This window comes from Bufo bufo, chromosome 1, assembly GCF_905171765.1.
Source record: "Bufo bufo chromosome 1, aBufBuf1.1, whole genome shotgun sequence".
NCBI lineage: Eukaryota > Metazoa > Chordata > Amphibia > Anura > Bufonidae > Bufo > Bufo bufo.
Window position 1 is genome coordinate 766377822 of NC_053389.1, and position 24540 is coordinate 766402361.

At 45.8% G+C, this 24540-nt stretch overlaps 2 protein-coding genes across 2 annotated transcripts in view; one reads left to right on the plus strand and one right to left on the minus strand.

Moving 5' to 3' along the window:
* Positions 1 to 8479, plus strand: part of CAMSAP3 (calmodulin regulated spectrin associated protein family member 3) — an 82030-nt gene extending 73551 nt beyond the window's left edge. Inside the window, exons 11-17 of the mRNA XM_040414732.1 lie at positions 20 to 1856; positions 1996 to 2129; positions 4380 to 4612; positions 4693 to 4795; positions 5867 to 5985; positions 7200 to 7318; positions 8002 to 8479. Of these exons, the coding sequence (XP_040270666.1) occupies positions 20 to 1856; positions 1996 to 2129; positions 4380 to 4612; positions 4693 to 4795; positions 5867 to 5985; positions 7200 to 7318; positions 8002 to 8304 (2848 nt within the window). The 3' untranslated portion in view covers positions 8305 to 8479. The remainder of the gene's footprint in view (positions 1 to 19; positions 1857 to 1995; positions 2130 to 4379; positions 4613 to 4692; positions 4796 to 5866; positions 5986 to 7199; positions 7319 to 8001) is intronic.
* Positions 8480 to 8617: 138 nt separating this feature from the next.
* XAB2 (XPA binding protein 2) overlaps positions 8618 to 24540 on the minus strand; it is a 40506-nt gene continuing 24583 nt past the window's right edge. The window contains exons 12-19 of the mRNA XM_040414734.1: positions 20868 to 20981; positions 20623 to 20785; positions 20342 to 20532; positions 19569 to 19691; positions 19296 to 19476; positions 18034 to 18133; positions 17839 to 17942; positions 8618 to 10474 (exon numbers count right to left, since the gene is read on the minus strand). Coding sequence (XP_040270668.1) covers positions 10413 to 10474; positions 17839 to 17942; positions 18034 to 18133; positions 19296 to 19476; positions 19569 to 19691; positions 20342 to 20532; positions 20623 to 20785; positions 20868 to 20981 — 1038 coding nt within the window. The 3' untranslated portion in view covers positions 8618 to 10412. The remainder of the gene's footprint in view (positions 10475 to 17838; positions 17943 to 18033; positions 18134 to 19295; positions 19477 to 19568; positions 19692 to 20341; positions 20533 to 20622; positions 20786 to 20867; positions 20982 to 24540) is intronic.

The window sequence follows — 24540 nt, forward strand, 5'->3', positions numbered from 1 at the left end:
ATTTTCTTTTTTGTTATAGTCATCCTCTGTCTCAAGCAGTCTCCTTTAGTATACCATTTGGGCTTGACAGTGATGTTGACATAGTAATGGGGAACCCTGTAAACATTCTTCGCTCTGTTAGCTCAGACAGCCTAACTGCTCCAGTCTACGCTCCATCCTCACCAAACTGTGTTACAAGAGCTACGTATACCCCTACTGAGGATGCAGCAGAATTTCCGATGCAACCCCGCACCTTCAAAAAAGTCCCATTAACTGGGAAGGGAACCAATGACCTGCAGGTTCAGGAGAAACCAGGTGGAGGACAAGGAACACAGACAGATCTCCCAACAATTGAGGAAGCTCTGCAAATCATCCACAGTTCTGAAACCAGGCTTCTACCAGAGGGAGCACCAGATGGTTTCTATCTTCACTCACCAGAGGAATCTAAGCCATCCAAGGTGGAAGAAGAACCTGTCCCAAACTTGGGTGTTTACAGGACTCATGATGGTTCTAGAAGGCTCTCGAGAGATGATGACTCTGTCCTGCGAGATAATAGCTTGGATTCTGATGCAGAGGAGACCAGACAAACTCAAGAATCCAGTAGAAGCTCACTCAGCTCCCAGGCTGATTCTTCTGCTGGGTCTGGTGCAAAGATGACAAGTTTTGCTGAACGCAAGAAGAAACTTGATGCCAAAGTTAACCCAGATGGTTCCCCATCCTCAGTACCTAATAATTCTCCTAATACAACCACATGGGCACAAAAAGCTGAGGAATCTCCAGTTAAGAGCCCAGCCTTGAACTCTGAGATGAACCAGCTTGGCGCTAGGCTTGAAGAGAAAAGAAGGGCTATTGAGGCCCAGAAAAAAAGAATAGAAGCTATATTTGCGAAGCATCGACAACGTCTTGGAAAGAGTGCCTTCCTCCAGTTAAAAAGGAGAGAAGGAGAAGAAGATGGAGATGAAGGACTGGACGATTTGAAGTTATCCCCAGATGAAGGGCTTCCTAAAGAAAGTGAAGATGAAAAACTTAAGACATTAAGTGAAGGAGAAGAGAAAAATAATGGAAGGACACCTGATGCATCTGTGAAAAATCGTAGTGAGAAACAAGTTAGCTTTTCCCCAGAAGTGACCAAAGCAGGGCTGGAGGATAACCTTGGCGAGTACAACCGCGCAGTAGCTAAACTGAATACTGCACTGTCGTCTCTGCAGTCTGACATGAAAAGGCTGTCAGACCAACAGGATAAGATGATGAAGAAAGAAAGTAAAGCTTGGGTTATACCAGCTCCAAAGTCCTCACCTCCAGCCCATCGGCCAAAGTCATCACCCCCCATTAGACTTACCAGGGAGATCCAAATGCCTCGTTCCTCCCCAGCATCTCCTTCACAGTCGCCTTCACGTATGGCTCCAAAATCTCCACAGCCCAACACTAGAAGATCACTACAGGTACAACCAGTTGCACCTAAGAGTCCCAAAAATACTCGTCCTGTTGAGCTTAAGATTCCACCTCTTAACAGAGTACTCCTCGCTCCGCATAATGTGGACACCCTACCTCACTTACGTAAATTTTCCCCCAGCAAAGTTTCTGTCCAGACACGGTCCTCTATCCATTTCACAGATGAAGAATATGAAGATGAGGAAACTGTGCCAAATTATGAGGTCCATGGGAACTCGCGCCCTGTGGCTTCAGTGGTTCCTCAGAGCAGCGGAGTCGGGTCATTGGCTGAAGAAGATAAAGAGACAAAACGGAGTAGTTTGATTGAGATCCCATTATCAGAATTGCAGCCGAGAGAAGATGGGGAAGTAGATGGAATGGACTCATTAGAAGGAACTCCAGGGGAGGAAGGAGGACTGCAGAGAGGAGTTGGATTCTTCTTTAAGGTGAGACATTTAAACACACACACACACACACACATTATTACCGAGCATCCTTTTTGCGACTCCTGGTTGACTTTTTGAAAATGCTTTCTAGAGATGAAGTAAATGAATTGATGTAAATTATTTTTTTATGTGTCGCCAGGGTGAGGAACGGACAGAGGATGAGATGGCACAAAGGAGGGCAGCTCTGCTGGAGAAGCAGCAGAAGAGGGTAGAGGAAGCACGGAAAAGAAAACAATGGCAAGAGGAGGAAAAAGAAAAGAAAGAGGAGGCCAGGTAAGGGCAGGGTTGACGCTTCAGTCTGTTTGGGTGGAATTATATCAGAAAACATTATGGCCCCATACCTCTTGTAAGCTGTCTCCCTAGAGCAGGCATCCTTAATCTGCGGCCCTCCAGCTGTTGCAAAACTACAACTCCCAGCATGCCCAATCAGCCTACAGCAGGGCATTGTGGGAGTTGTAGTTTTACAACAGCTGTATGGCCGCAGTTTGAGGATGCCTGCCCTAGAGATTGGGTAGAGTGCTTATGAGACAACTGTGCACCTCTTAAGACTGTAATAAATGTATATGAAAAATATAAAACTGATTTGCTAATCCTCTCCAAATATAATGTATGCGTTATTTGGAGGAAGGAACACCCGGAGAACTCATCCCCAGGATTCAACAAGAGTTATATAAAAAATTAATAATGCAATTTATTTTCGGTCTTCATAGAAGTTGTTTGCTTACAAGAACAGTTTAGGAAGTCTTAGTCTATTGTCCATATGTGAATATGAAAGTCCATAAAGAATCATTGTTGAAGGGTAGGAACCTCCTTCTCAGGCTCCATGTGTGTCTTCCATCTTCTTCAGCAGCAACCCGCAACCGAGTTAGGGCTCTTTCACACCTGCGTTCTTTTCTTCCGGCATAGAGTTCCATCGTCGGGGCTCTATGCCGGAAGAATCCTGATCAGTTTTATCCTAATGCATTCTGAATGGAGAGAAATCCGTTCAGGATGCATCAGGATGTCTTCAGTTCCGGAACGGAACGTTTTTTGGCCGGAGAAAATACCGCAGCATGTTGCGCTTTTTGCTCCGGCCAAAAATCCTGAAGACTTGCCGCAAGGCCGGATCCGGAATTAATGCCCATTGAAATGCATTGATCCGGATCCGGCCTTAAGCTAAACGTCGTTTCGGCGCATTGCCGGACCCGACATTTCGCTTTTTCAGAGTGGTTACCATGGCTGCCGGGACGCTAAAGTCCTGGCAGCCATGGTAAAGTGTAGCGGGGAGCGGGGGAGCGGTATACTTACCGTCCGTGAGGCTCCCGGGGCGCTCCAGAGTGACGTCAGGGTGCCCCAAGCGCATGGATCACGTGATCACATGGATCACGTCATCCATGCGCATGGGGCGCTCTGACGTCATTCTGGAGCGCCCCGGGAGCCGCACGGACTGTAAGTATACCGCTCCCCCGCTCCCCGCTCCTACTATGGCAACCAGGACTTTAATAGCGTCCTGGGTGCCATAGTAACACTGAAAGCATTTTGAAGACGGATCCGTCTTCAAATGCTTTCAGTACACTTGCGTTTTTCCGGATCCGGCGGGCACCTCCGGCAACGGAAGTGCACGCCGGATCCCAACAACGCAAGTGTGAAAGAGGCCTTCGAGTAAGACGACCACCCCCTTGTTTGTCTCTGTCAGTCATTTATACCATAGATACAGGCGTGTCTTACTAATGTATGTACTTCTACATCGTCATATATGGAGACTTCAAATATAGGTCTTGACGTTCCCATACAGACCTCCCATCGCCCCCTTGTGCATCACTATAGATGGTGTCAGTGTGTGGTGTAATAAATCCTTTATATTCAATACCAATCGCATATTATTTAACAAAGACACAGCCTTACAGTCCTCCTTATTCACTGCTCTGTCTCGAATATCAGGAATGGATAAGGAATCTTCAGCTTCCTGTTAGAAGTGAACCTTAAGACCACCAGGGATATTGACATATACCCTTTAAACAGATTACCTGGGATGCAAGTATTAACCCCTTCACTGCTTTAGAAAATGAGGCCTGCTGACAGCAACCCCTTTCACTAAGCATGTTTACCATTAAGGCTTTATGCACACGATTGTAAGCATTTTGCTGTCTGCAAACTGCAGATCCGTAAAATACAGAAGCGGTCCCTGTGTCGTCTAGGACATGTTCTATCATTTACGGAACGGACATACGGATGTAAAATGCACATAGATGACCTCCGTGTGACTTCTGCATCCTAATTTTTACCTGTATAGACCACCCATGAATAAATGCATCAACCACTAAGCCTCTGTAGACCCACTGGATATTACATTATTGCTATTAGTAATAGTATTTTTAATGACCGGTAAGCCCCTTAGACTGTCGGGGAAACAAAATTCTATGAACACCATTTTGGAAATGAAGTTGGTTAGCCCTGAATGCAGAGCACCACATGCTGGCATGGGGCAATTATGGCCTTCCATTGTAGTGTCTTGCTAACCTCTATTTTAATAACTTTTTCCAGTCCACCGCAACAGCAGGAGGAGCAACAGCGCAAGGAGGAAGAAACAGTGCAGCGTCGAGGGGACTTCACCAGGCAAGAGCACCAGCGTCGACAGCAGCTGAAGATTATGGAAGATCTGGATAAAGTCCTTCGGCAAAAGCCTATGACCGTTCGAGCTGTTAAAAAACAGCGCCCCAAGACAGTTTTCCATGACGACTCTGTAATTTCCCGAAGTCCCATGAGAGGACTGTTAGGTAAGATTGTGGCAACCGTGGAGGATGAGATTCCACAGCACTTTAATGTGAAGTATTCTCATTAGAATTTTTTTTTTTAGGCTCTAAACTAAGTAAAGTCTATTCTCAGTCCACCATGTCCCTCTCTACTGTGGGAAATGACAATGGTGGAGGAACATTTAGAAAGTCACCTCGATCACCAAGGTAAAGGCTTAATCTCTCCTTAGAAATTGCATTATGGAGACACCATAACAATACCAGCTACTGTTCCAGCCAACATATCGGTGACCATAAAATAGTTTAAATTTTGTAACGGTGCCCACAGGGTAATTACTTTAAATGCCAGACAAATGACTATCCCTTCAAGGGCACTAGTCACAGTGCACCTATAATACAACACCTTTATTTCCTTAATGGTACGTATAGCTCCATACACCTGTATTGGGAAATTACACAAGAACAGCCGCTTAAAACTTAGCTTGTCCCTGCAATCATAGGTCAGCTGTACAGAAGAGACGTTGGGCATAAAAAAAAAATCACACATTTTTTTAGGTTCAGGAATGTTAGTGACTGGACAGTTTTTTAGGGGTTATATAGACAGTTGTTTAAATCTGAATATTTGCATCTAATAAATAATACTTCAATCCTAGGCCCTCACAATACAGTCCTTCAGAGGCCAAAGAATACTGCCATACAGTGCCTAAATATTTCCACACCGTGTCCAAATAATGCCACTATATAGAGCCCACATAACATATTTCATATCCCCATGACAGATACTAATGGGATACTTTAATAAAGTAATTCAGTTCCTAAGATATACCACCTAAATAGTAAAGGGATAAAGTCCCACGGAACCTAGGGCAGCAAAGTTGTTGATGGTAAAGTTCCTCAGGGTCTAGGTTTGGGTTTTTCCTAAAGGGTAGGTTCACACAGGGTTTTTACAGGAAGTTATGAGGCAAATTTTCCTGCAGGTTTTTCAGCCAGAGCCAGAAGTGGATTAGAAAGCACTTGGAAATCCTAAAGAAAGGATTTACACTTCTCCTTCCTGCTGGATCAACTTTTAGCTTCGGCTGAAAAACCTGGAGGAAAATCTGCCTCAAAACTTCATCCAAAAAACTGTGTGAAACTATTCTAAGGGTTTGGCCTTTGAGGGTTCCCTAGGGATCAGGGGCCTTGGGAAGTTTAAACCATGTAGACTATAAGCACTGATACTTGTCAGAGAATTTCCTTAATATTAATAAATTTCCTTTCTTTTGGTCCTGTTCCTTTCAGAGCCGACTCCCCTTCTGGACTAGTGTCTCCCAACCGGTCTCTCTTCGCGCAGAATGGAGACAAGGACTGGGACACTGGTTCTACTGCATCATCTCCAGCCTCCATCCCAGAGTATACAGGTAATCTACTTCTTCACATGCTGTAATGCTCGTCATCCTGACTTCATGATTGATCATGGTTTATCCAGCTCTTCAAATACAGTCAAGTCACCTTATTCTGACCAGCAGCTAATATTCAGAGTAACAACCGTATTCAGAACAGCTAGTAGGTAGATGGGCTGTGGGTGACTCGGTAAGGTCCTGGTAGATTGTCACAGGTATCATGCATTCCACAGCTGCTGGGGGAGGATCAATAGAGCAAACATTACATTTAAGATGGTCCCACAGATGCTCAATTGGGTTCAAGTCTGTGGAATTAGGGGGCCAGGGTAGCACTTGGAAGTCTTGGTTATGCTCTTTAAACCAATGTTGGATATTTCTAGCCATGTGACATGTCTCATTGTCTTGCTGAAAGAGCTCATTGCCCCAGGGTAGACAATTGGCATGTATGAGTGTACGTGATCAGCAAGGATGGATTCGTACCCAAATAGGTTGAGTGCCAGACCATAGCGCTGCCACCACCAGATTGTGTTCTTCCTGTAATGGTTGTTTCTCATCTGACATGCCAACGTCTGTCCATTCGATGAAGCAGAAAACATCAGAGAAGGCAAACTTTTGCCAATCAGTGGAGATCCAATTCTGGTACTGCTGCAAAAATTGAAGTCTTTTCTGCCAATGCAACTTCGTTAGCAGAGGTGCAGTCACTACCTGTCTGTTTTAGAGACACGTCTGGTAGCACCCTGGTTCATTTTGGTGGGGACATGCTCTACTGTAGCGTGTTGGTCCATCCTTGTGTAACTTTGTAGCCAACAATCATCTCTCACATCAATGGCATGTGGTGCTCTGCAGTTTCCATGATGCTTATTCACAAAGGTGCCATTTGTCCTGTCACGTTACAGTACGAGAACAGTGCATTTTCAGGCAGCCATCCTTGGCCCGAAAGCCAATAATCATCCCTTTTTGCAACTCTGATAAATTGCCCCTTTTACATATGTTGACAACAACAAGGGATATGTGTGCAGGCAGCTGATCACACATCTTATATACCCACCAGCCCAGCTCAAGGCAATAACTTCATGAGCTACATGCTGCAGATGTCAAAAGTGGTCATATTAATGTAACTAGACTGTGTAGAGTATTAACGTTATTCAGAAAATGTCTAGCTGTGATGAGAAGGAGGTATATTCACATTTCTTACAAGGTATTTTCCTAAATTATTCTCTTTGCATTTCCAGGGCCCCGTCTGTACAAAGAACCCAGTGCAAAATCAAACAAATTTATCATCCACAATGCATTGTCCCACTGCTGCCTTGCAGGCAAAGTCAATGAACCGCAGAAGAACAAAGTGCTAGAGGTGAGTAGATACGGATTGTTCTGTACAGGTATACAGCTTTATTACATGGTCACCTGTTTATGTAACCATTCGTTGTCTAGCACTAGGGTTTAGGGAACGTAAAGACGGGCAATATAGTCATCTGTGACTCAAGTTGCAAGATGTGTGGGCTACAGCTGTTCGTATAGTACAATGCTCATACCGTGACAACTTCCTGATAGGAGTTTGCACATTCCTAACAGCTGGCCTGGAAGGCCAGAAGGTTGGAGACCCAGTAACAAATAATTTTCCAACAACCTCTTCTAGTCATCCCCGTTCACTGATGATTAGAATTTCTGGCCCTACGTGTTGTGCCCTAGATTTTCATTGACCTAATTTCCTGTCACCGTGATGTCACTGGAGGAGGAGCAGATCTGTAATGTAATTAAAAATGTGTATGTGGCATTTGCTTTACCATATTTAGGGGATTAGTTATGGTTAGGCGATGCTATTTATGAAAGCATGGTTATTTTAGGTGTTATTGAAGAACCAAGTTGATTCAACTTTTCATAGATGGGCCCCTCTAGGGCATTCTGTGTACCAAAGAAGTGGTATCAAAAGTGGTGGCTTTATCAAGCGGTTTGGCCTCTTGAGTTCAGCTCTGCTATGTTTAAGTGCTGCCAAGACATTACTTGAACATTTCTGATATCCTTTTCTTTTCCTAGGACATGGATAAGAGCCAAGCCAACCATTTTGTCATCCTGTTCCGTGATAGCAGTTGCCAGTTTCGAGCGGTTTATACCTTTTCGTCCGAGACTGATGAACTTACTCGTCTGGCAGGCTACGGTCCACGAACAATTAATTTGTCCATGGTTGAAGATATCTACAAATACAGTTCGGACCGCAAACGATTTACTCAGATACCCAGCAAGACCATGTCCATGAGCGTCGATGCCTTTACCATCCAAGGTCATCTCTGGCAGATCAAAAGGCCCACTACTCCCAAAAAAGCCAGTACACCCAAATAGATATCCACCTTGGAACTGTAATTTCAGTTGGGGAAGCCTCTTTCCAGCTTCTGTTAAGTCATGTCCTTTTGCTTCTGATGTTTTTTTTATTTTGTTTGTCATTAGTATCTCTGGGAAAACTGGTGAGGGAACTAGAGTCCACACTGTAGGCCAGGTAGGTGGCTAGGCATGAAGACTTCTCTACATGTTGGTTGTAACAGGCTACGATCTAAACTGATGACCATTGCAAATGACTGGTGTTGTATGACGTTTATGAATGTAGGCCCTGTAGCTTCCACCTTTCCATGCGAGAGATATATATATTTTTTTTTCAAACTCTGATGTGCCAAGCTGGTGCCTTCCATGAACTTGGTGCCACATATCAGTCCACACCAGTTTTTCCATCTGTGCCTTCTACACCTTATACAGTACAAAATTACAGATCTGTCTGCTCTTTAAGATGGCTTTTTTTTTTTTTTGCATTCTTACTTTATATCTTGTGTTTGCGTGCTACCTTCTGAGTTGACTTGTGGTGACCTACTTTCTGCTGAAGGTAGCTAGGTGTCTGCATGGCTACTTTGACCACTAGTTTTTATGCACAATGGTTTACTGCCCTTAACTTATTTAGCACCTTCTTTCACTGCCTATTCACCATGTGAAGTGCAGCCATGGACTATTCCATGCCTTGCCTTTAGCAACTGCCCATCATCTCATATATGCCTCCACCGGTAGCTCACAGTTCAGTGTTGTGCCGCATGTCCAGTGCCATGTATCTGCTTAATGAACTGCCCTTGTCTTGTATCTGTGCTCGCTTACATCATGCTTTAAAATATTTCCTCCAACTTTTGGAGAGCTTCATGTAGGAAGTTTTTTTTTTTTATATATATAAATGTAAGCTGGTGAGCCTGTTTTTTCCAGTAATATTTTTTTTTCTTTGTTTTACTAAATCCTAAGTTACAGGGGCTGGATCCTAGTAGCCTAGATGCCCCTGACTTTGACAAAAACAGTGAAGAAAGAAATGTTGGTGTTGTATACGTTCTAGCCACTACGTGGAGAATGAACTCTTTTCTTCGGTCTCTAAAATGTAGATAATATTTGTATATTCTAAAGATCCAGGCTGAAACCTGGACAGACGCTGTTTATATGTATTGAATTGTGGTGGGAATTAATTATGGGCTGCACATGTTCTGACCCTTTACGTAAATTCACTTCTTTCCCATAAGCTTCCTGGTCTGTATCCACTTGGGAAATGGTCACGGGGGCAGATGCTTGACACAGGCCCTGTAGATCTACCCTAATAAGCATAGGGGCTGTGACAGCTTTTGTTTGGGATTCTATTCTGGACTAGATCTGCAAGCCTGGTGCATGTACATAGTGAGCCATCTCTAGGAAATTGGCTAATAAAACATACCTTTCTCCCATATGCATAAGCTATAGCTACTAAAGCAGTGGTAGATACTGTCTTGCATCTTACCACACTTAGAAAATGTCAGCCCCAAGCAACTTGCTTTTTCACTTTAATAAGTCCTTATGATCAGCACAAAGAAAGATGGTATAAAATTGCAGGGAGAAAGACCATGCTCTGCAGAAGCACACTTTATAATACAGTTGGTGGGCTCTGTAGAACATAAACTCTATGGAGTCAGGTTTTATAATCTGCTACTTGGAAAGCTCCCTATACATTATTGCTTAGGCATATACAGTAGCTGTAGGGTTGGTGTACTGAAGGTAGTAGAGAAATGTTTGAATTCTTTGGTCCCCTAAAGGAAGGGGAATATCTACCACATATTCATCCCCACATTCTCATAGTAAGAAAAGGTCAGGGCAAGTCCTGCCCCTGAGGATTAAGGTCACACCCCCACAGAACTCATCATACACTATTTATAAACATACTACAGATAACATGGATGAATTGTAGGCGGCAATGTCTCAGCGAGTCTGGACTCCATAGCTGATGACAAGCTGCCCCGCCACATGTATTTATAATATACATACAGATTTACTATAAATATCTATATTAAATGATTTTGCAATTATTTGTATATAAAAAACAAATCAAGGAGAATGAAAAGATTGGCGTTTGTCTTTTATTTGGTGCTTCTGAATTGGTGGTGGGGGAGGAGAAGGAATCAGTCATCAGCGAGACCAGAGAAGACCGATGAAGGGATCGATTTCTGCTCCAGCTGCACCTCTGTGAGTTAAAGGAAAAACAAATGGAACAAAATGTATTAATCTACTGAGACAGATGCAGCAAAGGCAGGGTGCATAGAGTTAGTAGTGCAACTGTAATTAACAAATAGAGATCGCTTCTAATAACCTACACTACAGCTTTTAAAGAGGTTATCCAGGAAATGACACCCCCACCGCACCAGACCTCTGCGCTCACCGAAGCTCTGGTGAGTGATGCAGACTCCCAGCAGTTTTCCAAGCACAACGCTGTACATCATATAGTGGCAGTTATTGTATTGCAGCTCAGCTCCATTGACTTGAATGAGGCTGAGCTGCAACTAGGTCATGTGACTGGTGTACAGTGATGTCACTGGCCTAGGAAGAGGCTGCAGCGCTCAAGGCCTCTTCTAACAGCTGATCGGTGGGGATCCCTGATGACCTATCCTGAGGATAAGTCAAATCTCTTTTTCTGGATAACCACTTTAAGGGCGACAGGAAAAGTAGTGCTGATGTTACGTCACAATGATAGACACCACAACAGGAATTATTAGAGTACATTCACATGTGACAGGTATGCTGTGGTACAGACATTGCAGATTTTTGTGTAACAGATTCACAGCACTGTACAGTACCAGCAAAGTGGTCACCCAATGGACAGGGTGAAATCCACAGCCATTCCAGGCAGTTTTTGGTTCAGATCTGTAGTGGACTTTTCCCGCTGTATTTTATGCCCTGCGGCTGTAACCTTAAAGGGGTTCTGCACTTTGTTTTAACCGATGATCTATGCTCTTGATAAATCATCAGCATCTGATCGGCGGGGGTCTGACACCCAGGACCGGCTAAGCTCTGTTCACTTGAATGGAGCTAAGCCCCATCCACGCTAGTTGATACTAGTCGTGACGCCACTGGGCCTGTGGTAAACAGTGAGAAGGCCACACCGCTGCCTTCTCAAACAGCTGATCGGCAGGGGTCCCGGGTGTCGGACCCCTGCCGATCAGATGCTGATGATTTATCCAGAGGATAGATCATCAGTTAAAACAAAGTGCAGAACCCCTTTAAGTCTTTTGGCCTCTCATGATTTCCATAGTGTGCCAAATTCAGCATGGTGTTTGGAAAGCATGACACAGATGGGAGAACGAGTCTAAGATAATTCTGTGAAGTCCAACCATGGTCCCAGAGGCCCTAACTATTTTCTGTAAAAGCTCTCTCTGACAAACTTGGCACAAGAATAGTGTCATAGACTACGCTACTTTTGCTGACAAAAAATTCTGGAATCTGCCCAGGTCACCAGCAATCTAAGAGCTCATTCACATTTGCATAATACAGATCTGTATTCATTTTTTTTTCCCCATGTAAAAAAAATACAGCTAAATGTATTAGCAACATTTTTTCAATCACACCTTGGGGACCATACATAGTGCTCTACTATTTAAGTTATACTTTGTACAGAAACACTTTCATTTGAAGGTGCTTATTAAAAGGGGCATCTATCAGTAGATTTGTACTGAGAAAAACCACTTTCACACTGCCTGGCCCTGTCAAAATGCACACACTGCGGCAGTTGCAGAGCCTCTAGGTGTAAAGGTAACACCCCCGTGGCTCCTAAAGGTTCATTTGCCTATATTAAAAAGGAGATTTTTGTATAACTTACCAGTAAAATCTCTTTTTTGGGGGACACAGAGACCGTGGGTATAGCTATGTCCTCTAGGAGGCGTTGACACTAGTAAAAGCTGTTAGCTCCTCCCCTGGCAGCTATACCCCCTCCAGCCTGGAGAGAGCGCTTCTAAAAAGCAGTAGGAGAAGCAAGCCAACCAAAGAGAAAACATGGAACACCAACCATGCCAAAGGACCCAACGGTGTCCAAACCAGCAACAGCTACAACTGTGGCCGGACAACAATACTGGGTGGGTGCTGTGTCCCCAATGAAGAGCGAGAAAGAGATTTTACTGGTAAGTTATACAAAAATCTCCTTTTCTCGCCCATATTCATTGGGGGACACAGAAACTGTGGGACGTTCAAGAGCAGTCCACGGGGAGGGAAAAACCACAGACCCATGGAAGCAAGCGTTCCTGCTGGTAGCTAAGAAACCGCCACCTGCAAGACCTTGTGGGCTAAGCAGCGGCCGCCGATGCATAAGAATGCACCTGGAAAAACATTGTGAATGTGCGTAAGGAGGACCGGAAGCCGCGTTACACAACTGTGCAGTTGAGACGCGATGCCTCAGAGCCCAAGAAGCATCCACCGCTCAGTGGAGCGAGCCATGACACCTAAGGGTGGAACCCTGCTCTGGGCACGGTACCTGCAGACCGAATCCAATATGCAATCGCCCTTTGGAGGCCGCCAACCCCTAGCGAGGACCCTTCGGAGCGAAATGGGGGTCCGTACGCCAAGAGGGACTGGAGGCTGCTAACAAGGAGTAGAACTTCCGTAGGGTGCGAAGGAAAGGGACAGGGAAGGAAGGACAATTACTTCATTGATATGGAAGTCAGAGACCACCTTCGGGAGAAAGAATGGGCCGGAGAACTGCCGTATCCCTGTGAAGAACCAGGAAGGGGATCTTGCAAGAGAGCACCCCCAACTAAGACACCCGCCTGATGGATGTGATAGCCACAAGGAAAAACTACCTTCCAGTACAGGAGCTGGAGTAAGAACTCCCGCAAGGGCTCAAGTGGAGAAGACTGGAAGGCTGAGAGAACTAAATACAGATCCCAAGGCTGTAAGGACGGTACAGAGGAACCGTATGAGCCGCTCCCTGAAGGAAGGTTCCCATGGCCACCAGGGAACCCAGAGTACGCTAGAAGCTGCCCCAGGACAGAAGCGCCAATACCTGACCCATCAAGGAACTAAGGGCTAAACCCAGGTCCAACCCTGAATATAGAAGGATAGGACCGTGGGGAGAGAAAAAACAGGAAGAGAGGGGATGTCCCGGCGTTCACAGAAGCCCAGGAAGGACCTCCAGGTCCCTCAATAGACCCTGGGCGATGCAGGCTTCCTGGCCTGAATCATAGTGCGGAAGACATCCGCTGAAAAAACCCTCTCCACATCAGAATGGAGGTTCCAATAGCCACACCGACATCGAAATGCTGATGTAAGACTGGACCCCGTGAAAGAAGGTGATCTCTGAGTGGCAGTGACGTCTCCAGGAAGGAGAACGAGGTCAGCATACCACGCGCTACGGGGTCCACTCGGAGCGACTAGGATTTGTCGGAATGTCCTCCATCTGGATCCTCCGTAGAACCCTGGGAAGGAGGAGAAGAAACACGTAAGGAGGGAGAACTCCCACCAAGGAGAATCAGAGCATCCAGTCGCACGCTTCCGGAACTCTGGCTCTGGAGAGAAAGGTGGGAAGCTTTCGTGTAGATACAGTTAGCACACCCGGACCAATGGAAGAGTCCCCGTAGAAGGAGGAATGTGGAGGGCGCCACAACCCACCAATCTGGACCGGATCGAGCCGGGAAAGAAAGTCCACCAAACTAATACCCTGTACAAATGCAGATGAGGGAAGGTAGCAACATAGGAACTACCAAGGCATGCGGGACGGCTATGAACCCTGAGCCAGAGGGGGAAAAGACAGGAGAAGAATAGGCTAGGTTTGAGCCCATTCCCAGTCTGAGACCGGCACTATACTGAAGTAGCCAAGGACCAAGTGGCTGTGCAAAAACACCGCCTGAGGAGGAAGCCAAGCAAGGGGAGTCACACTGTATTGCTAGCCCCATACCCCAGCAGAGGAGGGGGTCCCCGTAGAGGCCACCGAATTCAGTGTTAAAAGAGTCCACCGCTTGACGAAAGAGCTGTGCAGAAAGAACCAAGCATGTAGTGGTAAGCAACACTGCTCCCACAGTAGTAGCCAGCGCAAAACTAAGGGGGAGGCCTGGGACTATCCGTAGAAGCCACGTACCATACTGCCCCAGTGAAGTAGAGCTAACCTCAAAACTCTACCTGGAAGGGCGCTGAACAGGCGCAACTGCCAAGCTAGCTCCAGGGTAGGACCCCAACCTGAGGGGGATGTCCCACTGGAGTGACCACGAACTCGAGCATTAACGAAAGCTGCACCTGTGGAGTAGAACAAGCTGTAGGAGCTAAACCTGAGTGCCAGCATAACCACTTTCCCAGAGAAGGGGGAGTGGAGGATACAGAGTCAGTGAAACACTCGACTCGCTGGAACGTACTCACCATATATGTGCAATGGAGTACGCACTACGTATTGATGCGGACAATATCATGACCGACTGGAACAACGTAGGCCCATGGAGATGGGGGTACTCTAAGACAAAGTGATGCTAGGAACCCCCTGAGAAGACAGAAGATGTTATAACCATGCACAAAACCAGCGCCAAAGGAAGGAACAGCCACCGTGTCCACTGGTGGCACCCATATAGCACTAGGGTAAGAGGGCCGGGCACCTGCAAGTACCGACTGTTGCCACGCCCCCAGGAAATAAGCAAAGGCACCTAGAGCAGTGGTGCCGCAGAATTGCAGCATCCGAAGATGTTTCGTTATTCCCAGTGCGACAGAAACACCCCGTCTATGGAAGGATAGTGCGACAGTCGGAACCGTATGTAATGGTAGTGCAATAAGCTACCTAAGGAAGGTGGATGCATACGGCAAGTACTAGGGAGAATACTTCACCTATGAAGGGGGGCGAATGCCCACGGCGAAAACTAGTGCACATGGAGAGTCCTGTACCCCGTGGGAGTGCAATTATTGCACCACGGGGTAGTGCATACAGCACACAATGTACCAGTGATAATGTCATCGCGCCATAAATGGATATGCATAGCAGGTCCTGAAACTCATGTCATTGTACTGAGTCCGCCTATGGCAGGGGATAATGTATGAGGCAGGTACTTATCCCGAAGTAGTGCAATTACTCCACCTAAGGAAGGGTTAATGCATACCAAGTACTACAAGCCACCTTAGACGCAATCCTAGACCCTAGACTCATGTCAGGGTCTGAATCAGTGATTTTCTCTCTCCCCTCCCCCCCCCCCCATCACTAATTGCGCAGGTGGAATTATCAACCAAACGACCCGGAGGGTGGATTGGGAATCAGCTGTTCTCCACGGGAGTTGCAGAGGAGGAGAATTATCAACCAAACAGCTCGGTGGATTGGGAACTATGAGAGGTGCTCCTTATCCGAGATAGGACTCGGGCCCAGTGTGGTACTGCACAGACAGGGCAGTCTTGCGGTAATGAGGGGCGGGGAGGGGGCCGTATGGACGCACATCCCTTCTGTTTTTTTTAAACAAGATGACAGCCTCAACCACAAGGGTTAAATTCCTCCACGAGGAACATTGCACTGGGAGTGCCACGCCCCCTTAGAACTCTATCCCTCCCCAGATATGCCGGCCACAACCGGCCAGGAAGGGTTAAGGTCATCTTCATGACCAGGGGCGGAGCAAGCAGGTCTCTGAGGGAGGGGGAAGAAGGGCGCAAAATTTTCGCGCCGGAGCGCACCACCCCCCAGGGGGACGAAGCGCGGCCCAGCAAGCCACAAGGCGGCAATCCAAAGCCCCTGCGCAAGCCGATTATCGCATCGGCCGGACCGCAGAGGGACCAAGTACTGCCGGGTGGACACCGGCGCGTCCGGGCAAAAAAACATGGCGGCCGGAACACCATGCGGTGCACGGCCAAGTCGATTCTGGTGCCGTTTAACCCCTTCCGGAGCAGCGCGCTCGGCGTCCGCTCCGGATCTCTGGTCATGCAGTAAGTGCCGTCCAGCCCAATAGTTAGCGATCTCCGCTAGCAAGCGTCCCCTCTGCACTGAGTGCACAACAAGATCTGGCCGTGCGCTCGGCCGCCATAGAAAAAACGCCTGCCAGGCGGTTATACTGACATTAACCCCCTATGTGCCGCCCTGCTAGGGAAAGAGTGCCGGGCTTCCTGGCTGAATAAAACCTGCCAGAGGGGGAAGAAGGGAACGGCTACAGGGTGCTGGGCTAAGCCCTGTGCCTTGTTAACCTCTGCATTACTGCCACCAGGTAGGGAGGGAGGGGGCGACCCAGGAGGGACATACTCACCTAAGTCCTGTGTACTCACCTCTCTTCATCCTCTTTACGTCCCTGTTGCCATTTTCACCCTTCCTCTGGTCCAGCAGGGTCACCCCTTCAGCCACTGGCACCATAGTGGCAGGAAGCTGGAATTAATGGACTTCGACGGGTGACCCCTTGGCTGGCGGGATGCATGGAGCGAGGCTGCCCTGGTCCACCTTGTCTTCTGTGGGGGAGGCAGCAGTGCGGGTTACCGGCACTGGCACAACTCGACCCCGGGAGAACAGGGAGGCGAGGCGTCCCTGTTTGCCCATCTGAAAAAGGAAAAAAATAAACTAAAATAAAAAATCTGCAGAGCAGGGAGGTCTTGCCTCCTATTGACACTAGAAAAAACAAGCTCTCTCTCCAGGCTGGAGGGGGTATAGCTGCCAGGGGAGGAGCTAACAGCTTTTACTAGTGTCAACGCCTCCTAGAGGACATAGCTATACCCACGGTTCCTGTGTCACCCAATGAATATGGGCGAAAAACTTCATTTTTCTCAGCAATGCGGGCACATATGGACATGGGACCAACACAGATGCCTTCAGCTGCCAAGCGCACATGTAACAGGTCAGCCAGTGTCATAGGTACAAAACTGCTGACAGATGCCCTTTAACACTGGAATCTGTAAATGTGCAAATAACCTGACCTCATAACAGGTACTCTGTCCTCCAAAGGAAGAGAATTCTCTAAACCAGTGTTTCCCAACCAGTGTGCCTCCAGCTGTTGCAAAACTACAACTCCCAGCATGCCCGGACAGCCTTTGGCTGTGCGGGCATGCTGGGAGTTGTAGTTTTGCAACAGCTGGAGGCACACTGGTTGGGAAACACTGGTCTAAACCATGATGCTAGATCACAGGCTCCCTAAGGGCTCATGCACATGTGTTTTTTTTGGTCCGCATTCTTTTAAAATACTGATGACGTATCCTCAGGATAGGCCATCAATATCAGATCAGTCCTACTTCCGCCAGCCCCAAAACACTGCTTAAAGAGGGTGCCGTGTTCGGGAAAGCACAGCAGCATCTTCCTATTGCAATGACGTCACGTTCATTGGTCATAGAACCTAAGTGCAGCTCAGTCCCATTATACAATGCGAGCGCTGCGGGCCTCTCAAAAAGAGGGGTTTAATGCAGGTACTGGGAGTCCAATGCCAACTGATCAGATATTGATGACCCATCTTGTAGATGGGTCATCAATACTGGACTCCTGAAAAAACCCTTTAACAGGTAAAAGGACTGCAAGGCTCTCAACTCATAAAAGCTGCCAGCTGTACTTTAGATATGGAGGAATGTATTACTCTTTCCATCTTCCACTGATTAATCCACATAACAATCTTGCCCTTCCAACTAATCACTTACCATCAGGCTCCATATCCTCTTCTGAATCCTCATCTCCTATGTTGATCTCGTCTGGATTATTCTGAAGCGTCAGCTCTGCTAACTCTGTGCGGGAGGCGTCAGACCTGCACATTAAGTTAAAACAGGTCATTAAATTGCGGCAAGATGAATCATTGCTGCCTGTGAAGGTGGATACAGCATCTCAGCTCTACAAACCTGACAAAGAGGATCTTCTCCTTCATCTGAGGTTTATCCTTCTCTGCCTCGGCTGCCACCACGGCTGCCCTCTTCTCCAGAGCCTGCATCTCATCGACTTCTAAAAAGACGCGACAAGGTTAGCGATTCCCAGCATGCAATGTGCTGTTGTGCGATCAAATGTATTCACGTCGCTATTTCCCTTCAGCTTACAGTCTCAGGGCAAGAAAAACTGCAGATGTATCCTCCTCCTCCTCGTTTAACACTAGAAGGATCTTTTGGGAGGCTGAGGAGGCTTGTGAACATTGACAGAGACCCTTCAGAAGAGCAGATACAGACTGCTGAAAAGTGAGAAAGATGCTGCCCTCCCATAGTAAGATATCACTAAATTGCATCTATTCATGTATATTACAGATATATGTAATATTCTGACAATAGGTACGCTTTACAATCCTAAAATCTCGTGTGCCTCTGGGTCACTAGTCAGGTCCCATGCAGCTCTAGTAACAGTAGGGATGGAACCACTGGCCCTAAAGCAATCTTCCCCATCAGCATGCATGTCTGTTTCAATGGGAAGAGAGAAATAAGCTGCAGTCAGACACCTCTGGCAGTAACTTATCAATCGCAGGGAGAAAGATATCATCAACCTGTCTGATCCCTCTTTGGACATCTGCCATCACGAGATAGTGGAGAGCTCCGCCACACATATAGAGTCCAATCCAGCCAGTGGGATCAGAAAACATATCTAGTGTAATACCATTGCAATGCATTGCAGATTCACTAGATTCTTATAATAGCCCTGCCACCTGGAGGGCTCCATATGAACTACAGCTTTAAAAGCCTTGGTTTCATCAGAGGGCTTTTATATAGAAGCAACAGCTTCCTTGATCTCCGCCCAGGGAAACTGTTGAAGTCTCAGGAGAAAAAGCTGCTTCAGATGCTATGGGCACAACTGACCACAGCATCTAAAGGGTAAAATGTCTGAGACGGGCGTAATCATCAATCACAGACCTTAGCCCCAAGAGTCTGCCGTTTAAACCCCGGCGGCTATTTTTAAAAGAAAGGATTTTAGCCGTAAATGTACAGCGGAGATTCAGAAAGGCTTAAAAATATTTCAATCCTTAGACCATTCACTGCCTCCTCACACGCTACACAACTTATCAATTTTGCTTAGTGATTTCCTTTAAATTCCTTGTTACTTGTGCCTCCCAAGTGCACCCTACACTCCGTGTATCTCAATCATACTACCTCTACAGACATGTTAAAACACACAGTAGACCTACCTTTGCTTTCCTCATTAGCACCTACTCCTTCGGCCCTCAACCTTTGAGATACAAGGAACGTCCCCTGTGTGTTGTACTTGGCTTGTACGCTACGCTTGACCCGCAGCATCTCACGCAGTGTGTCCTCATTACCATGCCGCACCTCAAAATCTCTCCAGGTCTGCCAAAACCCTGAGGTCAACTGCAATAGGGGGGGATTTATGTTAGCACCACATCAAGGTATCAAAATGATAATTCCTTGTATGAGCAATAACAGAGTCTTCAAGAACTCACCCGGGGATCGCACATTTGAGAGCAGTAGGAATACACAGCTCGGCCACGGTCAATTTCTCCTAATTTACACTCCATGTCAGCAAATCGTAGACACATCTCCCGGGCCTGGTCATCTTGCAAAATCTAAATAGAAAAAAAAAAAAAAAAATCACACAGTCAGTACAGATACATCCTCCGTGCACAGATACATCCTCCCCTAGAAGCAACGCTGAGAAGGCCTCCATCAGTCTGATGACGAATGTCACAACTTTATTTTATTTATTTTTTGTGACGTTCCATCCAAAGCTCCCGTATGTCTCCAAATTATATCATAGGGTGTACAGAAGAACAGTAGAGGCCCATGCACCTTTAAAGGAACTGATGGTTTTCCAAACCTTGACACTGACCTAAGGGAGGTCCATCAATATTAAATGAGATCCCTATCTTAACAAATGATTGAATTTTGCTTAGATATGCCATGTTATGATCAGAAGAGGTCCAACCTATGGGACCACCATCGATCCTGAGAACGAAGGGGCTACAATGCTGGTTTAGAGCAGCATCCTCTTCTAAGCTTTCTCTGTACTATGGCACCCTGGTTAATAGGAAACAAGGGCGCCCGCATTGGCCTGAATGGGACCAGCAAATTGGGTGGCCGTGGTGCCATTGTGTTCAGTGTTGCTATATTCGCTATCAAGGAGATTTCTAAATGGTTAATATTTCATATTTCTTTGGGTTTTCAGTATAAGGCCACAGCCCTGGGAACATAAGCAGTATAGTCAGAAATCCTGTACCTCAATGGCCCGCTCATAAATGCTGCGGGTGTGTGTAACGCCATAGATTTCAGCCGCTCTCTTAATGTAAATGTTAAACATCTCGTACTGCTCTCCTGGTTCCACTGCCTGAGTCGCTCGCTCATACAGAGCCATGGCGTGGCGGGCCAGACCGTGCTCTTCCTCCAGTTTTGCATACAGCAGGAATATATCTATCAGGAGAAGAATGAGATGACGGTAAGTGACTAAACTAAAGACTGTGCTCTGTCCCTCCTCATAGAATACCATTCTGTCATACAAACTTTTTGCAAACTTTCGAGGACAACCATCCAAGGCTTGTTCAAAGAGGTCCCGAGCTCTCTCCAGCTTCTTCCCTCCATACCGAGCAATGAACTTAGACAGGTAAGTGCTCCAGATGTCATAGACATTAGGCCAGCGGAAAAGGGCGATACCACGTTCATAGGCCTGGTAAGAGAGGCGCCATGGTTAACAGAACAGTCAGAGGGGAACATGTACAAATATAATGGTGCCAACACCGGCCTCTCACCTTAAAACTTTCTTCAAAATAGTTGTGTTCTTCCAAGAAGAAAGCGTAGTTGATGATGATCTGTGGCGTGGCTATGCGGAGGTCGACAATGCGATCGTATACCGCCTTTGTGGACTGTGGGTGGAGAAAATCAGCAGAGCGGGAGAACAAGGAATACAAATGTTAGGTCTAGATACCTGCATAGATTTCATTGACCACTTACTCATGTATCTGAATGTGTTGGTGAAAAATTTAGGGGTTAACCTTTTCCTGCTTTCTTTTCATAGAACCCCCTAATACAATTAAGAAGCCTGTATCCACGTGTTGGGGAAACTCTACAGTTTTTGAAGCTAGGGAGGGTCGTCCCCATCCCCGCCTGCCATTGGCTGCTTCCCCCCCCCCCCCCCCGACACCGAATGTTTTCATCCGCGCACGGGAAGAAGCAGCAGCGGCGGTGTGGGAACCAGGAGCGGCGCGGGGAGCAAGGTAAGTATAATCATTGTGAGGGGCCTGGGCATATAATGGCATCTGAGAATATAGATTTAGTGGCTGTTACGGAGACATGGTTCAATGGGAATAATGACTGGGATATAACAATACCAGGGTTCTCTCTATATAGGAAAGACAGAGAAGGCAAGAAAGGGGGAGGGATGGCCCTGTATGTGAAAGACAGCATAAAATCTAATCTAATACAAGTTAGCAAGACGAATTTAGAGTCAGTTTGGGTTACGTTGCAGCTTGATAATCATAAGGTAACTTGTATAGGTGTGATATATAGACCACCTAGCCAAGTCAAAGAATTAGATGATCTACTAGTTGAGGAAATGGCTAAAATGACATTGAAGGGGGAAGTTATCATTATGGGAGACTTTAATCTTCCTGATGTAAACTGGAAAACAAAAATAGCTAGTTCTGCCAGGAATACAGATATTCTAAATTCCCTACTGGGATTATCTCTACAGCAAGTAGTTGAGGAGCCAACTCGGAAGGAGGCCATTTTAGATTTAGTATTCAAAAATGGCAATTTGGTATCTGATATTACTGTAGGGGATCTAGTGATCACCAGTCAGTGTGGTTTACTATAAGTACAGTGACTGAGTCACACCACAAAAAAACTAAAAGTTTTAAATTTTAGAAAAACTGACTTTTCTAAAATTAGATTAGTCGTTTACGAGTCCCTATCAGATTGGAAAAGTTTCAATTGAGTCCAGGAGAAATGGGACTACTTAAAAGTGGCACTATTGAAGGCAACAGATAATTGCATTAGGCTTGTCAGTAAAAGCAAAAAAAGGAAGAGACCACTGTGGTACTCAGCAGAAATGGCCAAAATCATTAAAAACTAAAAAGATAGCATTTAGTAATTATAAAAACAAAACGAGGATGACAGGGACATTTATAAGATTAGGCAGATAGAGGCCAAGCAAGTTATAAGAGTTTCTAAAGCACAGGTAGGAGAGAAATTAGCTCAGTCAGTGAAAAAAAGCAATAAGACATTCTTCAGATACATAAATGAAAAAAGGAAACTAAAACAAGGAATTACCAAATTAAAAACAAAAGAAGGAAGGTATATGGAAGAAGATAAAGAACTAACTGACTGCCTCAATGAATATTTCTGTTCAGTTTTTACAAAGGAAAATGAAGGAAAAGGACCTCAGTTAGGAAGGAAGACTAATGAATCTTTTGATGCATGTGTCTTTACAGAGGAAGAGGTTCTAAGTCAACTGTCTAAAATGAATACAAATAAGTCACAGGGGCTTGATGGGATACACCCAAAGCTATTAAAAGAGCTCAGCGGCGAACTAGCAAAACCAACAACAGATTTATTTAACCAATCACTGGCAACAGGAGTCGTCCCAGAAGATTGGAAATTAGCAAATGTTGTGCCCATTCACAAGAAAGGTAGTAGGGAGGAATCGGGCAACTATAGGCCAGTAAGCCTGACATCAATAGTGGGGAAATTAATGGAAACCATACTTATGGAGAGGATTGTGGAACATCTAAAATCCCATGGATTTAAAAATGAAAAACAGCATGGGTTTACTTCAGGGAGATCATGTCAAACTTATCTTATTGATTATTTTTTGATTGAGTGACTAAAATAATAGATGGCGGAGGTGCAGTAGACATCGCTTATCTGGACTTTAGTAAGGCTTTTGATACTGTCCCACATAGAAGGCTTATCAATAAATTGCAGTCTTTGTGCTTGGACTCCCATATTGTTGAATGGATTAGACAGCGGCTGAGGGACAGACAACAGAGGGTTGTAGTCAATGGAGTATATTCAGACCAAGGTCTTGTTACCAGTGGGGTACCTCGGGGATCTGTTCTGGGACCCATATTGTTTAATATCTTTATCAGCAAAATTGCAGAAGGCCTCGATGGTAAGGTGTGTCTTTTTGCTCTTTACAGTTCTATTTATCCACATTTGTTTTTTCTTGTTCCTTAACTTTTTATTCCCATAAAAAGGTATGTACTTCTCACAATAAGATTTTAGGATACTTTAAATAAAATATCCCATTTTGTTGCTGTATTTTTATGTTAGTTAGGCCTATGGCCTCTCTTAGTTGGCTAAATTTAGCTTTTTTGAAGTTTGGTATTTTTGTTCCTCCCTGAAGAAACACTCTTTTGAATGATAAGGTTATTACTTTATGGTCACTATTTCCCAGGTGTCCCCCGACCTACACGTCTGTTGTTCTGTCAGGCCTATTGGTTAATACTGTCCAGTATGGCCGTCCCTCTAGTCGGGTCCTGAACCAGTTGGGAGAGGTAATTGTCTTTGGTTATTGCCAAGAACCTGTTTCCTTTTTGAGATATACAAGTCTCAGTTTCCCAGTCTAGATCTGGGTGGTTGAAGTCCCCCATAATAACCACCTCATTATGATTTGCCGCCTCGTCTATCTCGTTTAGTAGTAGATTTTCTGTGGACTCTGGTATATTAGGTGGTTTATAGTAAATTCCTATTAGTATTTTATTGTTGTTTTTCCTCCATGTATCTCTACCCACAGTGACTCCACGTGTTCATCTCCCTCACTTATATCTTCACGGAGTGTGGGCTTTAGACAGGACTTTACATAAAGGCAGACCCCCCCCCCCCCTCTCCGGTTTTGACGATCCTTTCTAAACAGACTGTAACCTTGTACATTAACTGCCCAGTCATAGCTATCATCCAGCCATGTCTCAGTTATTCCCACTATGTCATAGTCCTCCTCACACATCACTAATTCCAGTTCACCAGTTTTATTAGTCAGGGTTCTGGCATTAGTATACATACATATGAGAGGTTTATGTATATTTTTTACCCTACACCTTTCCTTCTGAACTGTTCTAGTCCCTCCTTCCATTCCTCCCCCAGTCCCACTACCTTGCCCCCCGGTCTCTATCTGCACTATAATGTAATTACCCTCCCCCAGTCCCTAGTTTGGACCAACCTTCTAGCCATCTTTCTCCCCAGCACAGCTGCCCCTTCCCCATTGAGGTGCAGCCCGTCCCTACGATAGAGCCTGTAGCCAACAGAGAAGTCGGCCCAGTTCTCCAGGAATCCAAACCCCTCCTTCCTACACCAGTTCTTAAGCCACTTATTAACCTCCCTAATCTCCCGCTGCCTTTCTTGTGTGGCTCGTGGTACAGGTAGTATTTCGGAAAATACTACCTTTGAGGTCCTTGCCCTAAGCTTGTGATCTTTTAAAAGATGCTC